The following is a 16385-nucleotide window of genomic DNA, read 5'->3' on the forward strand; positions in this document are numbered from 1 at the left end:
TTTGAGGACTACTGCCTTGTAGCACAATCCAGGGCTCTAGGTCAGGGGTCCCCAACCTGGCACTGGTCCGTGGCCTGTTAGGGACTGGGCTGCACAGCAGCAGGGGAGCAAAGCTTCATCTGCATTTGCAGCCGCTCCCCAGCGCCAGCATCGCCGCCTCAGCTCCACCTCAGACCATCGGGCGTTAGATTCTCACAGGAACATCGGTCCCCAGTACCACAAAGGTTGGGGACCACTGCCCTAACGTACTGCCTAAGAGCAAACTGATGGTTCTTAAACAAATCCAAATATGCTGAACTATTCCTGTTTTATTAAATGTGCAATCCCATATGTTTTCATTTTTAGATACTAAGGGCAGCCTACGTAAGAAATCTACCAAGTATGTTATAATGTGTTTCTAAGATTTGTTTACATATTTTTCAAAACTCCTGTCTATCCCTGAGGTTTTCTGAGGACTCTAAACCAGCATTCTGACACTGGGCACGCGCTCATGTGGACAGCTGCAATCATTGACCTTTTAAAACCGAAGTCTTGTTTCCCTGCTTCATCATTTTTTCCTTGATTTTGTTGGGATTCTGGACCGCTGATATTGTTTTTTCATTTTAAACACTGTCAGTTTTACTTGACCATTATCAGCTTAGCTTATACCTATTTGCTTTGGTTCAAATATGAATTATCCCTTTCCTTACCACTAACAGATAGGCATAATCCCCCCACCCAATTCCTCCCACATCCTCAGCCCCTCGCTCCCTCAGCAAATCTGCTGATACGTGCATCCCTGGATTCTCCTTTCCTTGGCAAGCAGGGTCTGGTCTGCTAGATCAGTGGCCCAGTCTTTACCTGCAATCCAATTAAACCTGAGATGAAATAAAAGGATTTTTTTTTTGAATCATAAGTTTTAAAATAATAATGCACAACTGATGTATGATTTTTCTTGTCAAAACTAATATTGGTTTTATTAGATACACTTAATGCAAATAAAACTGGTATTTAGCAGCAGAAACATAAATACAGAGTAAATCCCTTTGTTTCCAAAACTGTGTTGTATTGTTAACATTAAAGCTTATTGCCTAACGGAAGACAGTAAGAAACAAGTCACCTGTCACGGAAACAATATTAAGCAATCTTCTCATGGTCTGAGGACTTATGTCGCTGAACCAGTCCTCCGTCACCAGCAGTTTTGTAAGATCGAAGGACATCTGCCGGGTGACGGTCCGCTGCATCTGCCTTCTCCGGTACGTGTCCTGAAACAGTGGGAATGTGAGGCTGTTTTATGACAACGACAAATCTAAAATTGTGGTCAAAGAGGAAGGCTATGTAATAAAAAGTGACAGCAGTAGTACTCCCTGAGGCGGACTCTTTCCAGGAAAATTATACAGTAGCATCAGCAGCAACTGCATCGAATGCTATGCTTTGGCTTCAGATGCATTTTGATTTATAGTTGCAGAGTTAGAGAAAGCTCGGTGCATTGAAGACTAGAAGCAAACAGAAGTACAGAAAGAGAATTCGATCCAGACTCTCACAGGAGCTCAGTATTTATCTGAACCCTCAAATAATAAAGCAATAGACTCCTTGTCCGGTTTTAAGAACTCAGCATTTTGATTTTTAGGTTATTTTTAACGTGTGACAGCTATCTAACAGGCACGGCTGCTCTAAGCACCCTCACATCCGCATGAAATGCACTGAATTAAAGCAACTGAATGGCTAATGAAGGCCATCCGCTGGGTGGGGTGGGGGATCCCACCAGATCAGAGGAGGACCGGGCGCAGCTCAGGGTCTCTCATCAGAGGCCGTGAACCCAAGGGTGGTGGGTGCTATGCAGGGAGCCCGGGCCCAGGCTCCCAGGAGAGAAACTCAGAGTGGAAAATCATGCTGCCTCTTAATTCAGTGCCTTCGACTGTCCTTTATAATGATAACTTCGCATCCATATTTGTATGGGGTAGAGGCATAAAATCAGAATGTCGAAAGGTCACCGAAGACCCGTTTTTGTTTTTGTTTTTCATGTAAAATATCCAAATTTAATGGTAACGAGCTAGAAAGAAAAGAAAGGCAACGCTAATGCTAGCCTGACCATGCCAGCCTTAAGTGGCACTATCACCATAACGTACGTCCTTTCTTGTCGTACTCCCTTGTTCCATACGAAAGGGAGTTCTAGGAATGGGGTAGGGCAAGGACGGCTGGAATGTCCCAGGAGAAACCCAAGGTGGCTGGGAAGGGCACAAAATCACTGTGCGGGGACGGAAGCACTAGTCACAGCTCACGAACATTAGGGAAGGGGGAAGGCCGACAGGAAGACAAGACACGGGGCTTTCCTCGCACTACAAGCCTCTTTACCCCACAGAGACAGGGTGGCGACAGGCGCCTGGAATGAATACAGGGGTTCTCAGGGCTGGGTGACATCAGTGGGGCGCTTGAGACCCTCCCTCTCAGAGAATCCGAATCAATCGGCCTCAAGTCCGGAGCGGCACTTGGGCTGGGAACGGGCTGGGAGAGGAGAGGGCCGCCTGTACAGCACAGCTACACGGCTGTGGGCTCAGCCTTTCCCTGAGGAGCCACTGAAGCTACAAGGAAATTCGGTGATAAAATTTATCCGATGAGCTTAGTGCAATCCTTACAAAAGAGCATTTAAGTGACGTCGCCTTAGTATCGCTTGAATAATAGCAACACAAACACGTGGCTCAAAACCGATGGCATCTTACCCGTCTGTTGAGGGCTGTCTTGCTACCGAGTTTTGTCATCTCTCCAAGGCTGTTCTGTGAAACTCTTCGGTCAGCATCTTCCTGCATCCCTTAAAGATTTATCAAGAGCACCATTTGTACTAAAATTCTGTTGTACATGATATACAAAGAGAAATGAACTACCAACAATATTTTTCAAGGGAAAAGGTACTTCAGTCCGAAAGTATCTGAAGAACTTGATCCTTACCTGTAGCATCTGAGCATGGAATGTCCCCGTTTGTTGTTGAAGTTACAAGAAATTTTCTCGCACTGCTTAGTCCACGACTATTAAGGAAAACAGGCAAGTGAACTATATTGCGCATGTAGTCATGTCCGTTTATATTTGAGTCACGAAGCACACTGTTGAGGTTCTGGTTAATTGCCTTTATAATAATATGTGGATCACTTGCAAAAATGGCAATGAATGGGCCTTTTGAAAACAGAACTCGGACCTGTAGAAGAAATGTATATCTATGATATATATTTTAAATTATCCAACGTAATAAAAAGTCTCTTCAAAATTAGTGTTATACTTTGGTGGCTATATTTTTTAAAAACTATTTTTCATCAAAATATAAATCTATATGAAAACAAATTTCATTGACGTCTCAATCCGGATTTTTACCACCTGACAGAGATAAAACCTCCAGAGAACAATGAATCCTGTCCTATTTTGAGACACTTCAGTGGTCTACACAGGAGGTAAGACCAACACACGTGTAAAATACTCATGAACACACAGGAGGTACTGGGCGCACCGGTCTCTGCCTAGTCACACACTGCTGCCTATGACACACCTCACAGAGGGCCACTGATGCATCCTGCAGTAAGAAAATACAGATTCTGTGGGCTCCCTACTTGTGCCTCTGATTCTAACCATAACTATCTGGAAAGCAAAGCTGCAGGTACACTATGGTCTTCAAGGCCAGTCATTTTTCATTTTCTCTTCTGCCATTAAGCTGAAAGTGTTTAACTCTGTGATGAAACATTTACTCTTGCTATGTTTCAACATTTAAAAAATGGACTATTTTCACAAAACGAAAAGTACTATTCAAATTCCATTTGATATATTCATGAAGTCGCTCCTCTCAGCTGCCATGTATGTGACAACGACAAGTTTCAAGATGGTAAAGACGTACGGTGTCCAGCATCTGGAGCACTTTGTCCTGCTCGCAGGCATCCAGCCCATCGATGATAACCACCAGCCTCGTCTGATTCTGCGTGAAGCCGTCAATGGTTTTCGCCATCCGGGCCATCAGTTCCACTTCGCACTTAAGAACCTGTGTGAAAGGAGGGGCAGACGGCGCCCAAGGCATGAGAAAGTCCAGCAGGTCTCTTGAAAAGCCTGATAGAAAGTCACCCAATAAGAAGAAAAGAAAGCCCAAGTCCTCACCGCCAGTTATAGTTCCACTTAAAGCCCTAGTGAGTGCCTTGCAATTTACAAAGTGACTTCACATAAATTGGAGCGTTTCACCCTTATAATGAAGTAGACACTGGCACGCCCATTTCTTTTTAATTATTAAACTGGGTTGAGTGACTTACTTGCCAAGATCACACGTTCTGAATGTCAAAAGACTAGGATTTAAATGCAAATCTAAACGATCTGAACACCACAGGACTGATGACTTCCCGATGGGACAGGACCTTGATCAAAGGAAGTGGCTGCAGATGTTGGAGACAGCCCCTTTTGGTTCTAAAAGTATGATGCTGTTTCACGTGTTATGGTGGTTCGATTTCCTCACTCTACCAGGCTCTAGAAGAATCTTTATTATTAGGTAGGAATTCCCATCTGTGAAATAATCAACCTGATAACTCCTTTGAGTATCTTATAAAAATCTATTTTATAGAAACATGGTATTGTTATAATTTTTCCGACTTCAAATATGCATTTCCACAGGAAAGATCTGGAATAAAACTAAAAGCGAATGCGCCGTTTAAAAAGGACACGCCCTGAAGCCCAGACGCTCACACTCTAACAGCCGGAGAGGGCTTACTTTCATGAATCCTTCACTTTTCAACTTGTGCAGCTTGGAGGCGGCGCTATGGAGGCGTTTCCTTTGCGAATTCAGGAGCGAGTCCAGCACCTGCCACCAGGTCCGGCAATTCAGCACAAAGGCCAACCCCACAACAGATGCAATTGATATAAGGACCGCATTCACCGTCAGATGTTTGGGGTCAACTCTGAATATAGCCAGGAGAGTAATTCCAGCAATAATGCAGCCAAAGATAAAAAGGAAAATGACAAAAGATGGAAGACAGCACGTTTTTTTCCATTTCTTTTTACCTGTAAATACGACAAACGATTTTTAACAATTATTTACATATCGAGTATCTCGGAAATCCTAAACACTACAGCGACAGCATACGACAGACTCGATGGTCAGTTCACGTTTTCACCCATCCTGAACCCCTCCGCACACGAGAAGAAGAGGGAAGCCTTCCTTACCCTGTGTGTCTTCGGTCTTGAATACACGGAAAAGCCTGGTTGCCAAAAAGCCAAACTCCCTCTCACAGGCATCCGAGAGGGTGGCGATCATTTCAGCCATGGATGTTTCTCCCCCTACACTGGACAGCCGATTGTAATCTGTAAACAAGAACCTTCGGGGCAGGGAAAGGAAACATTACTCAGATCCCTAAAGACGCCAACATGCGTCATCTAAAATCATGTACCCTATTATTTTATATCTCTTTCAAAATATTGTTTTTAAAATTCTAAGGAGAGAAAAAGAACTTGGAATTAGGTTTCTTCCACTTCTAACATCTGATGTACTTTTCTTAGGAAAAGTCAGTAACAAAAGTTAAATGTAGCGGAGCTATATAAAGAAATGCAGACTAAAGGCCGGAGGAGAGAAAAAGCTGTAACAGAGTTAAGACAAGGAATCCGACACCTCGGCACCTCGTGACACAGTGATGAAAACGCGGCACGCACAGCGGGTGCGGCCACGACAGCTGCACTTCAGAGAAAGTTTTCTGAGCACCGGCTGCAAAGATGAGAACCTGGAAAAATATTCTAGTCCTGAAGACTATAATCTTCGATCACACTGTGCTCTGCTGTGCAGTCTTCATTTCAGCTATTTTAATTGTTCTTTTTTTTAATCACCTCATTAACCTGTGTTTATTTTCTGCAAAAAATATTTTTCCCTTTTATTCTGTCTTATTTTTAACTTTTTCATTTTAACGTTTCATTTTTAAATTCTGTTCTTAATACTTAATCCATTACTTCTAAGTTTTTCTCCTTATTTTTTACATGTTATGGTTGTCATGTTTTATCTGGTTCGGCCTATTTATTTCCATCTGAAATTACACGTACTGTATCTTATAACTTTAACTGTTTTGCCAATCTCCACTGAATTTCCTCGCCCTCGGCTCCCTAATCTTTCCCCGTCCATTCCCCTGGAGCCCAGCTCCTCCCCTGTGCTCCCTGGCGCATGTTGTTCATCTCTCTGAACGGTTTTCTCACACGCTTCCTATTTGACATCGATAATTTTAGACGGGCAGGTAAATCTATTTCCACCGATGAGGAGAGCAGCTTGGAGCGCAAGCTGAGGTGCCGCAGTTACACGACGACTAACGTAGGGGTGCCGGGGCCCCATGCTAGGTGCCGCACTCTGAATTCGAAGTGCGCCCAAAGGACACCAGCAGGTGCCACAAGGCTGGGGAGGGAAAGGGGTTTACGTGCAAATAAAACGTGGTCAAAGTTACACAGATTCCTTACGGAAGGGCGCCTCCGACCTTCAATACACAAGAGGGAGACGTGACATGTAGTGTCTCCCAGCGCGCGGGACCAGGCATGCTCGTGTGTTTGATTTCTCATGTAAAAAGCTTCAAGGACCAATGTTTTCTTTTGAAATGTACATTCAGAAATGATGCATTATGAACTTTATTTTGCTTCACCTCATTAAAAGTTACTTCTGTCAACGGGACCCACTCACCTCACTGGTAAAGCTTTAGTGGTTTGCTCGGGCAGTTCCGGCGGATTCACGAACATCAGTTTGAGGAGGAGTTCCAAATACCCGATGTGCCTGGCCAGCCTGGTACTGAGGACCCAGGCCCAATTCCAGCTCTCTCCTTCCCTTCGTCCACCAAAGTAAATGACGACTGAAAGTCACAGTTTAAAGAAAAATTAGCCAAAACAATTCTTTTCTCCAAATAGTCAAATAACAAGTAATGACACGCAGGCTTTCCTAACTTTTCACAGTCCCATGCTATTTCCTAACTTTTCCTCAAAGAATTACTCAATTAATGAAACTCCTCAAAAAGAGAGAAGGTGTATGATAAATGGAAAGTAAACAAATCGAAATATGACTTAAGAAACACGACAGAAAGATAATGCCTTAAACAGAAACACATCACTTAGCTCAGATTCCAGTGTAAATGACTGGGGTTGTCACTATTTGCAGCTACTGAAGTTACTGGTTCTTCCAATAGTAAATCTATTGCCTTTCTTACAACTGAAGACACTCCAAGAGCAGGGATAATATATTTTTACTTTGCTTTTAGATAAAATAAAAATTACAATCATGATTAAGATGCTCAAGAGCATGCCAGTGGTGGCTGTGAAGACTTGTTTTCAAAAAAAAAAAAAGATTTCAATATAAATCATCAGTTAACATGGTATAAAAGGGTAAGTATAATAAACCAGAGTCCTGCCTCAGTATTGACAAGTGGAAGACTCGTCTTTAAAGATACTCCAGCCAGGTTATGGACAGCATTCCTCTACGCCAACTTATAAAACAGCAAAAGATCAATTTTCTAACCTAATTATGAAAATCACAGCTTTTTAAGAGAGATGTAGATATCTCTGAAGTAAAATAATGAGTCTTGACATTTCCTACATTTTAGAAAAAGATTAAAAAGCAAAGACTTACTAAAAAATATATATAAGAGAGCCAGGAAGCTCAGTGACACTGCTATCCCGAGGTTTGGGTCGACCGCGAAAGCAAACAGCAAGCCCAGCCCTCCGCAAAGCAGCAGGGTCAGGAACACGATGAGCCACGAGAACTGAAAAAGGGGTTCGACCTGCTGCCCTGCAAAAGTCTTCATTTCATCTGAAAGAGAAATCAGTAAAAAATTATTCCTGTTTTGTTTAAGCACAAATCCTAACTCGATTTGAAATTTCACATTTTCGCATAAATATTTATTGGGCACTTACTAAGTCCCTAATAAAATGTTGCTACGGAGCCATTTTAACCAGTGCTCTCTTCTGGTAAACGTAAACATCCCACTCCCTGGGGGCACAGCTCCCCTGTCTCACCCACCCTCCTTCTTCATATAGAAGAGACACAAAATCCTTTTTCCAATATTCCCATCTGTCAAGATTTTATTGATGTTTTTTGAGGTTTGTGTTATACAAGCAATAAGGCATTATTTCCATATATAAAACTGAAAACCAGTGTTTTGCTATGTGTCTTCACTGTGTGACCCCTTCTCCCTCCAGTCACGTTTGAGAATAGGTGCTCTTACAGGTGTGTGTTGAGCCTAAATGAGCCCTAAACGAATCATCCTACAAAAGTTGGCACAATTTTTATAGCCAATACTGAAACCTGTCCTCAAAGAATGAGTAACATTTTGCCACGCCAAAAGTGTGGGTGCGGGGGACGCGGGGAGCTTTCTAGGAAGCTCTAAATACAGGAAGCAACTAAGGGAAGTATCCAGTCTATTCTTGCAAGAGCAAACAGCCCTCTGTGCTCGAGCATGGAGTGCATGAGACGTAGGGCTGTCCAGGTGTGGCCATGCAAACTGACAAGTCTGTGAAGGACCCGAGATGATGATTATAAAGGGCACATGCAGAAACTGTGCCGCCATGGGGGTTTGCGTGTGTTAAAACACGGCTGGTCTTTGTTTCAGAAACAGAACTCAAATGACTCTGTGCCGAGGATCAGCTGGAGGGGAGTAAAACCCTAATGCTTTCAATTCAGTAAGCAGAGTAACAAACACACACACCCACACATAAAACTCCATTTTTCTTTTCTTAAAAAAAACACACCAGAGAAAACCTTCCTATAGAAACAGACTTCACACAGACGGGCCCTTTACCTTCCAGCTTCTTGAGCAGGAAAGATTTCCCACTCCCCCACTGCGCATACAGCCCCACACAAATGGGTGGCTGCATGGTGGGCTCGCTGAGAATGTCCGCCAGGGCGCTGCTGTACAGATCATAACCCAGCATGTCACCGTCCGTTTCCGTAGGGGACAAGTGTCCTGTAATCATAAACACACCATTTCCTTTCATGAAAAAGACATTGCCATTAGAAAGGAAAATCGATTCTCACATATTATGTATTTAATTAGGAAAAAAAAACTTACTTTAAATGCTTAGGCCTGTGTAAAAATAGGTTCAGAGAGTCTTAAATTAGTACTACATTTCACAGAACTTAAGACACCTATTGATGCATTATTATTACATTCGACTAAGAAAGAAAAACTACTGCCCAGTTGTGACACAATGCTTTCTTATGCCTTGATTATAAGACGAGTTCCAATTTCAGAGATTTTAAAAAGTGGAACAAGGTACATTTTAGAATCAATAAAATAAGATTAAAACACAAACTAGTCCATAGTAATAAACTTAATAGGTATAATACCTATATAAAGAAAGCCACAAACTGTTATTGAAAACATCCTAGATAATCAGAGCAAAAGAGACATTCTATGGTTCCCAGCAGAAAGGTTCAACGACTTAAAGACAACAATTATCCCCAAATTAATTGATCACTTCAAGGCAATTCCAATCAAAATCCATAAGAATGCTTCGAAAAAGTGAAAAGGAAGAACATGTAAAAATAGCTAAGAAAAAAATGTAAAGACTACCAAAAAATAGTTATCTTTGGAGAAAAGTCAAAATATACTGTAAAGCAATGACGATTAGATCATAGAACTCACACAGGATATGAGCATAAGTGGCATTTCAAATCAGTGGGTAAAGATGAATTAATAAATGGTGTTAAAAAGTCAGACATCCATTTTAAAAAAAGTAAAATTAAAATTCTATACATCTCATATCTTAACAAAAATTAATTTCTCAAAGATTAAAAAATTAAATGTAAAAAGTAAAACCATAAAATATTAGGAGAAAAAATAGGGGAAAAAAACTTTTAAAAATCTTGGCATAGAAAAGGCCTTTCTTCTTCAATGTAATAATGATAAAGCCAGAACTACAGGAAAAGACTGACAAACTACAAAAATGTGTAACTTTTGGATGAGGAATAAAAAACTATAATCACCATAAAAAAAGAATAAGCTGGGGAGAGGGATGCTACACACATAGGCTGGATATGGATCAAAATTCATAACCTACAAAGACACTTAAAATCAATTTTTAAAAAATATTAAAAGCTCAAAAAAAAAGTGGGCAAAGGATGCAAAGAAGAAAATGGCAAAAATCCAGCCTATGAACATTATTAAAAGCTCTCAATCTCACTGACAATTTTATAATGCGAATTAGAATGAGATCTTTTCTGATGGGTCTGATTAGCAAAGATCAAGGACTAGCGCCCCATGGTAGCAAGGCTGTCCACAGCTGCTCTTCGTCAACGGCCCCAGGGAGAAGGAACTGTTACAGCCATTTTGGAAAGTCTATCAAAACTGCTAACGTCCACTGACTTGCCAATTCTCCTTCTGGGAATTTACTCCAAGCAAATAACCCTGAAAGGAAGAGTTATGGGTATATGTACAAAGATGTTCACTGCAGCAGTAGTTTTTAACAGCAAAACAATCAAATAGTTTTCAATAGAGAACTGAATGTACTTAGAACCTGTGATGAAAAATTATGTAACAATTAAAATATGACATAGTTCATTATTAAAAGCTTTTATAATATGATTCGATTTTTTTAAGGCTATATACTTGGCATAAAACATTTTTAGAAAGGCAAATAAAATTCTAGAGGGTCAAACAATTATGAATTAAGAGATAGGGGACAATGGGAAATATTTCTTTTTCAATTCTAGTAGAAAACTGTTTCATATTTCAAAAGACCACATAAAAATGATGATACTCTCCATTCTTTTCAATCAAAAACTATTTTAGCATAATATGCAAGATATTATGCTAGATGTTACAGAGGACACCAAGATGAGAAGAAATAGTCCCTACTCTGAAGAACTTGAAATTTTAAAGGGAGAAAATTCTAAAAGAAATAGAATAAAAAGCCATATATAATAAGTATTTTAAAAGGAAATATAAACACAAGTGCTTAAGTATTCAAACGAGGCAAACACTGTGCTTGGTTGGGCAGGTCAGAGACAACTGCCGTGAGCCTCAGAGAGAGATGACATGACGTTACCAAGTAAAGAGCATTCCTGGGGACAGAGCAGGAGTGACCTGCAGGGGGCACGACGCAAGCAAAGGCAGAGAACTCTGAGTGCTGGGGCCACACAGAAAACAGGACGTTTTCATTAAAAGCACCAAGTACACGTGGGAGAATAATGGCGAAAGATTTTCAGAAAAGTAGACTAGGTTTTCAGAAGTCTTAAAAGCTCGTTGATGGCTCTGAACATACTTCACGTAGAAAGCTACAACACAATGCAAAAGAGCTTTCGACTTACGGGGTATTTTTCCACCGTAAAGTATTAACTTTCTCAACTTTTACAATCTCCAGCTAAACGATAAATGCAAAATTGCTGTTGGTCTCTTAATTTTTTCATAGAACATTCATTTCTTTGGAAAGCTCGGTCAGGAACAAAACCCAGTACTTACTGGCTCCAAATATCTGCGTTAAGATACTTTTCTGATGGCTGCAGTCAATGTTGTAGGGTGTCTCGCCTGCTTTGTTGGGCCTGTACAGCAACCTCCCGTCTTTGGGGTTTCTTAAAAGAAGTTCTGCGAGTCTCCGACTCCTTCCGCGAATGGCGATGTGCAAAGGAGTGTCTCCTTTCTGCAAAAGTGTGACAGGAAGAGTGAATGTTCACGTTTTTTTAAATATAAGTGTATACAGAGTAACGAGTTTCACGTTTCTGTAAAATAACAGAAAATCTGAGCTTTCCCTATTTTTCATAGAACACGTAGATAACGTGAATGTGTATCTCCATCTTCCTGGAAATTCCCCTCTCCTAGCTGTCCTGAGGGATTACTTCTCCCACGGCCTCTGGACCGACGGCCATTCTTCTCCCCTGCCCTCAACTCACTGAACGAGGAGAAGCGACGGGCTTGCTCCCGCGACTCCTCCCAGGCCATGGCCCCTCTTCCGTCGTAGGTTCATGACCGTCCATCACCCAAACATGGATTGTTGACAGAGGCCACCCACCTTCCTCAGCTAGTCCGTATTGTTTCACAGCCCTCCCCTCAATCCGTCCACGCTGCCGCCCCGTGGAACACGAGTGCCGGGCAGGGGGCGGCGCTACGGCAGGCCATACCCGCCCCGCAGGTGAACACAGGGCCAGTCTGCCCCACGCCCCCACCTGCTCCGGGTCCCCGGAGTCTTTCCTGCTTATGTGCACCAAGATCGATGCCTGGTGCCGCCCCCGTGTGGTGGCCTGTGGCAGCTGAAGGGAGGTCTGAGGCGGCTTCTTGAGCACCGGCCGCCCCAGCTCAGCATGCAGTCACGACAGCCAAGGAGATGGCGTCCCCAGCAAGCCATCTCTCCCTCCACAAGGTAAAAGCAGACCCCTAAGTCCACCAGATACACAGGTCAGTCCACCAACAGCCTCCCAAGTCGTGTCCTCGCTGCACGGATTGTCACCTTATCCACGGCAGACACTTTGGCTCCTTTATCTAGCAGCAGCTCCACCACTTCAATGTTTCTCATCTTGGTGGCCTTGATCAGCGGCGTTTCACCATCCTGTGGGCCCAGATAAGAGCATGTGCCAGATTAATAGCGTGACTCCTAAATGTATAAAGTCACATAAATGCACATGCAAAACTTCAAGTATCGGACTCTGGTACCCATCTGTATTCAAAATGTTGCCAAGAAAACATAGTTATAAAAACTAACGAGTACTTCCTCCATGACCAATCATTTGCATCAAAATTTTCTATCACTCAGCCAAGTTCAGGGTGTGGCTAGCTACTTTATCAGCCATTTCTGGCCACAGTCCCCTGGTCCTCACTGTGGCTGTCATTCCCCAGGCCCGCCTCCAAAATCTGGGGCAGCACCTCCCCTCCCCACCATCTCCCCACCAACCAACTGCAACCCAGCCAGTGGACATCCAGGCAGGCCAGTGTCTAGATTCTTACAGAATCTATACCAGTGTCACTTTAGATCTGTGTCCCCCGGGACCTGTGTGTAACAGGGAAAACAACCTGATACAAGCAGTACACTTTCGGAAAGCCTTAAGAGTTCCCGTTTGCTTTCAAAATCAAATTAAGGGAAATAAGAAGAGATCATGGTTCAGCACTGAATTAGGAAAGGGAAACCTTGTCAGAAGCCACAGGTGGCCATAGTGGCTGACAGGTGATCCAAAGATAAAAAGATTGTCAAGGAACCACCTGCAAACCAGAAGGTATCCCAGGAACCTTTCTGCCCCGTGGCACTAAAGTCACCAGCACTGGTTCAGAAAGAGGCTTGTCCCGATCTCTAGCAAATGAAATAGGACTGTCTGGTGGGTGACTCCATAAGTTTGCTTTATTCATTAAGAATTCCCACCACTTCCATCTAAAATTCCAAATATATCTTTCCCATAGAAAACTTATCATACACGAGGCCAAATACAATCGCTAAAGTCATATAGTTTTATATTTTTCACATGATTTCAGTAAAAGACTACAGGGCTGGTTTGGGGAACAGTTACTACTCGCCACGGTCTCTGAGATGTGTCTGCGTCCCCGACACCTGGGGTGTCAAGGAGCGCCGGGGACAGGATCTGGCCGCAGCTTATGAATAGCTGGTGTTGTGTTCTCTGCACCTATTTCACTAAAGTAAGAAATTACGTGCTCTATTTCGCTGTGAATCCCCAACTCCTGAAAAGATGCAACGTCATCCCTCGATTTGACACAGAACATTCCCGGTAAAAGCGGTGTCATTCTATTATCGAACGAAGACGCTGGAAGAACAGGCGGGACTAACGCCCCGCGCCGAGCGCGACTGAGAACGGAAACGCAGTCCGCACCTTCGTGCACATCTCGGTGTCGGGGTTGCACTGCAGGATGTCTCTCACCATGGTGGCGTTCCCCTTCTCGACAGCCCAGTACAGAGCAGTTTTATTGTCCTACGCAATAAAAAGGATCAACAGTCACTGCGTAGAAGATACAATGTTAGAAATCGCTATGTGTAAACATTAAACATCCTTATTAGCATTTCTACCATAGAGCATTAATAAATCTTACCAACAGCCGGCACGGTGGGGAGTAACGTTAATCCTTAGGTTCTACCTTGGATTTACTTTTGAGAAATTCTTTATGAAAGACGCCTAGGAAAACTTAATAATATTTGACTGAGAAAACAGCGACCTCACGTAGTGGACACGGTAAAGTCGCTTGTGCAATGCGATCAGGTTCCAGTACCACGCACTGGGTTAGAAGCATCCTGAGCTCTGCATCCTTGACAAGCCATATAAACATTCTGACCTTTCGCTTTCCAACTGCCTGATCATTTCGAAAGATCATGCACGAGACTGTTCTACGCAAACCTAAAGTGGACCATTTCTATCATTTTTAGTTTCCTTAATCTCCATCCATTCCACACCCGTATGCCAATCTCGATCAGATCCTGTAAATCCCTATCTAGTTCAAAAAGCAAAAACAGAGCCACACAGGCCTTGAAAGCAGAGCTAAAAGACAAAATAAACTGACTGAACCTAGAAAAATAGGATTGACAGGCAAAAAAGGAGTTACGTAAAAGTCTAAATAGGTGATCCACTAACTACCTTTTAGTGATAATATGATTTTAACCCAAAAGGTAGTGAATGACTTTCTGCTGCTGCCACATTAAGTTTCCTATACTGAAGTTTCCGGAATGGAATCTCCTCAGAAATGTACATAAGCTCCCCAGCTTCCTTAGCCTGGCGCTCACCCCTCTGGCCCTTCACCCTGCTTTCCATTCCCTGCTCTACTTCTCATCCACCCTCCACCCCGGCCCACTGCCCGCTTGGCTTATTCACCTGCAGCTTTTCACTTGCCCACTTTCCTGAATTTTCTAATCCAATCATTCTACTAACCTTGCCGGAAATACCCAGCCTTCCTTTTCTCTTCCGCTACCTAAATCCAATCTTTCGAACGGAGCTCAAACCTGACCTTCTCCCAAAAGCCTTCCCGATGTCCCCTTGCCCCGCCTCAGGGCTCGTACATCTGTACCTTTCTCTAGGCGATCGATCAAATGCCGTCATATACCGAAAGTGGAATCAATCGCTTTCTGTGTTCATGTAAAAACATACATAACAACAACAAAGAAAACCTAACTGAAAGCTTCCTATCTAAAATATATGTTTCTTACAGGCAAGGGTCCTGTGTTAAGTCCCTCATAGCACTTGACATAATATTTACCAGTTGAATTCAAAACCGGATTTGGATACAAGCTAAAGGAAAAACTGAGCAGAAATAGAGATTGCACAAGCACAAAATGCACTATTGAGTACAGATTATTTTAAATCTAAAGCTCTTGAAATACTGGATAACACTACAAATTCAGGAAAGCTTTTATCTAAAATTATAACCTTTGGAGCTCTAAAATTAATAACTTTTTAGCTATAATTGCCTCAAATGAAGTCCACAGGCGCTACCCAATGACCCTAGAAAAGGTAAGCAGAAGGGAGGGAAGGAGAGGAGACAAAACAACAAGAACGGAAGAACATATAGATGAAGAAGACAAACAGCAAAGAAAATAAATACACTGCAGATCCTCGAAGTGCCACCAACAGTCTCCGCATCATAAACTACTCATTTCTGGATAGAAAATACTTATACAATAGTAAGAGAGGTAAATTTGAAAAACACGAGCTTCATTTTTCTTTACTTTGATCAAAATCTAACGACATTAATACAGAAATTCCATAATCATTGCATTGAAACTTAATAATATAGCCCTCCACGAAATATGTTAGGGTTTAAAAGTTTATCTCCATAAAAAGTTGGAAGAATGACATTATAACCAGTTAATACATTCAACCGGTTATATTCAAAGAGTAACAGCAGCTCTGTAAACACCTACCTGCCCTCTAATGTCTATATCGGCGTATTTCTGGAGAAGCGCTCGAACAATCTCCACGTGACCACCTCTGACAGCGCCAATCAACACAGTATCCCCACTCTAAAAAAGACAAAAGAACAAGGTGAATTGATGCTGAAGACAAATAAACATTGTTCTGAAGTTAAGGATAAACGTATAGTAATATAATAGATCTTCCTGAAAATTTTTTGAAAAAGTATTTCTAAACAAGAAAAAATTTTTAGTTAATGTCGTACCTGATATTAATAGCCCTCAGAGTGAGAGACAGAAGAATTTATACCTCAAAATGAGGACTCTCAAATTCCAGGACAAAAGTTTAGAAAGACAGGTCACCCAGAACAATAAACCATTCTCTCTGAAGGTAATCTTCCATGACAAATGTAAGTTAAATAAAATGACACCATGGCTGTCAACAAACCAGAAGAACATCTGGAAATCATGTAATACAAATCCCTTGGAATAATGCTAGATGACAAAAGCCATGGGCTCTACGAAAGGGGGCCGTAAAGCTAGAGCCATCGGCGGGTGAGGGTGGGGGTCAGCAACCGCATCTAGATAAGGGAGAAGTC

General features: G+C 42.3%; 1 protein-coding gene across 1 annotated transcript in view; it reads right to left on the bottom strand.

Moving 5' to 3' along the window:
• Nucleotides 1–16385, bottom strand: part of KIDINS220 (kinase D interacting substrate 220) — a 92558-nt gene that overhangs the window by 44071 nt on the left and 32102 nt on the right. Inside the window, exons 9-21 of the mRNA XM_025045789.1 lie at nucleotides 15799–15897; nucleotides 13763–13861; nucleotides 12397–12495; nucleotides 11415–11592; nucleotides 8754–8918; nucleotides 7586–7765; nucleotides 6650–6815; nucleotides 5164–5315; nucleotides 4712–5001; nucleotides 3857–3997; nucleotides 2926–3169; nucleotides 2700–2788; nucleotides 1093–1244 (exon numbers count right to left, since the gene is read on the bottom strand). Of these exons, the coding sequence (XP_024901557.1) occupies nucleotides 1093–1244; nucleotides 2700–2788; nucleotides 2926–3169; nucleotides 3857–3997; nucleotides 4712–5001; nucleotides 5164–5315; nucleotides 6650–6815; nucleotides 7586–7765; nucleotides 8754–8918; nucleotides 11415–11592; nucleotides 12397–12495; nucleotides 13763–13861; nucleotides 15799–15897 (2054 nt within the window). The remainder of the gene's footprint in view (nucleotides 1–1092; nucleotides 1245–2699; nucleotides 2789–2925; nucleotides 3170–3856; nucleotides 3998–4711; nucleotides 5002–5163; nucleotides 5316–6649; nucleotides 6816–7585; nucleotides 7766–8753; nucleotides 8919–11414; nucleotides 11593–12396; nucleotides 12496–13762; nucleotides 13862–15798; nucleotides 15898–16385) is intronic.

This window comes from Pteropus alecto, unplaced genomic scaffold (genome assembly GCF_000325575.1).
Source record: "Pteropus alecto unplaced genomic scaffold, ASM32557v1 scaffold61, whole genome shotgun sequence".
Classification (NCBI taxonomy): Eukaryota; Metazoa; Chordata; class Mammalia; order Chiroptera; family Pteropodidae; genus Pteropus; species Pteropus alecto.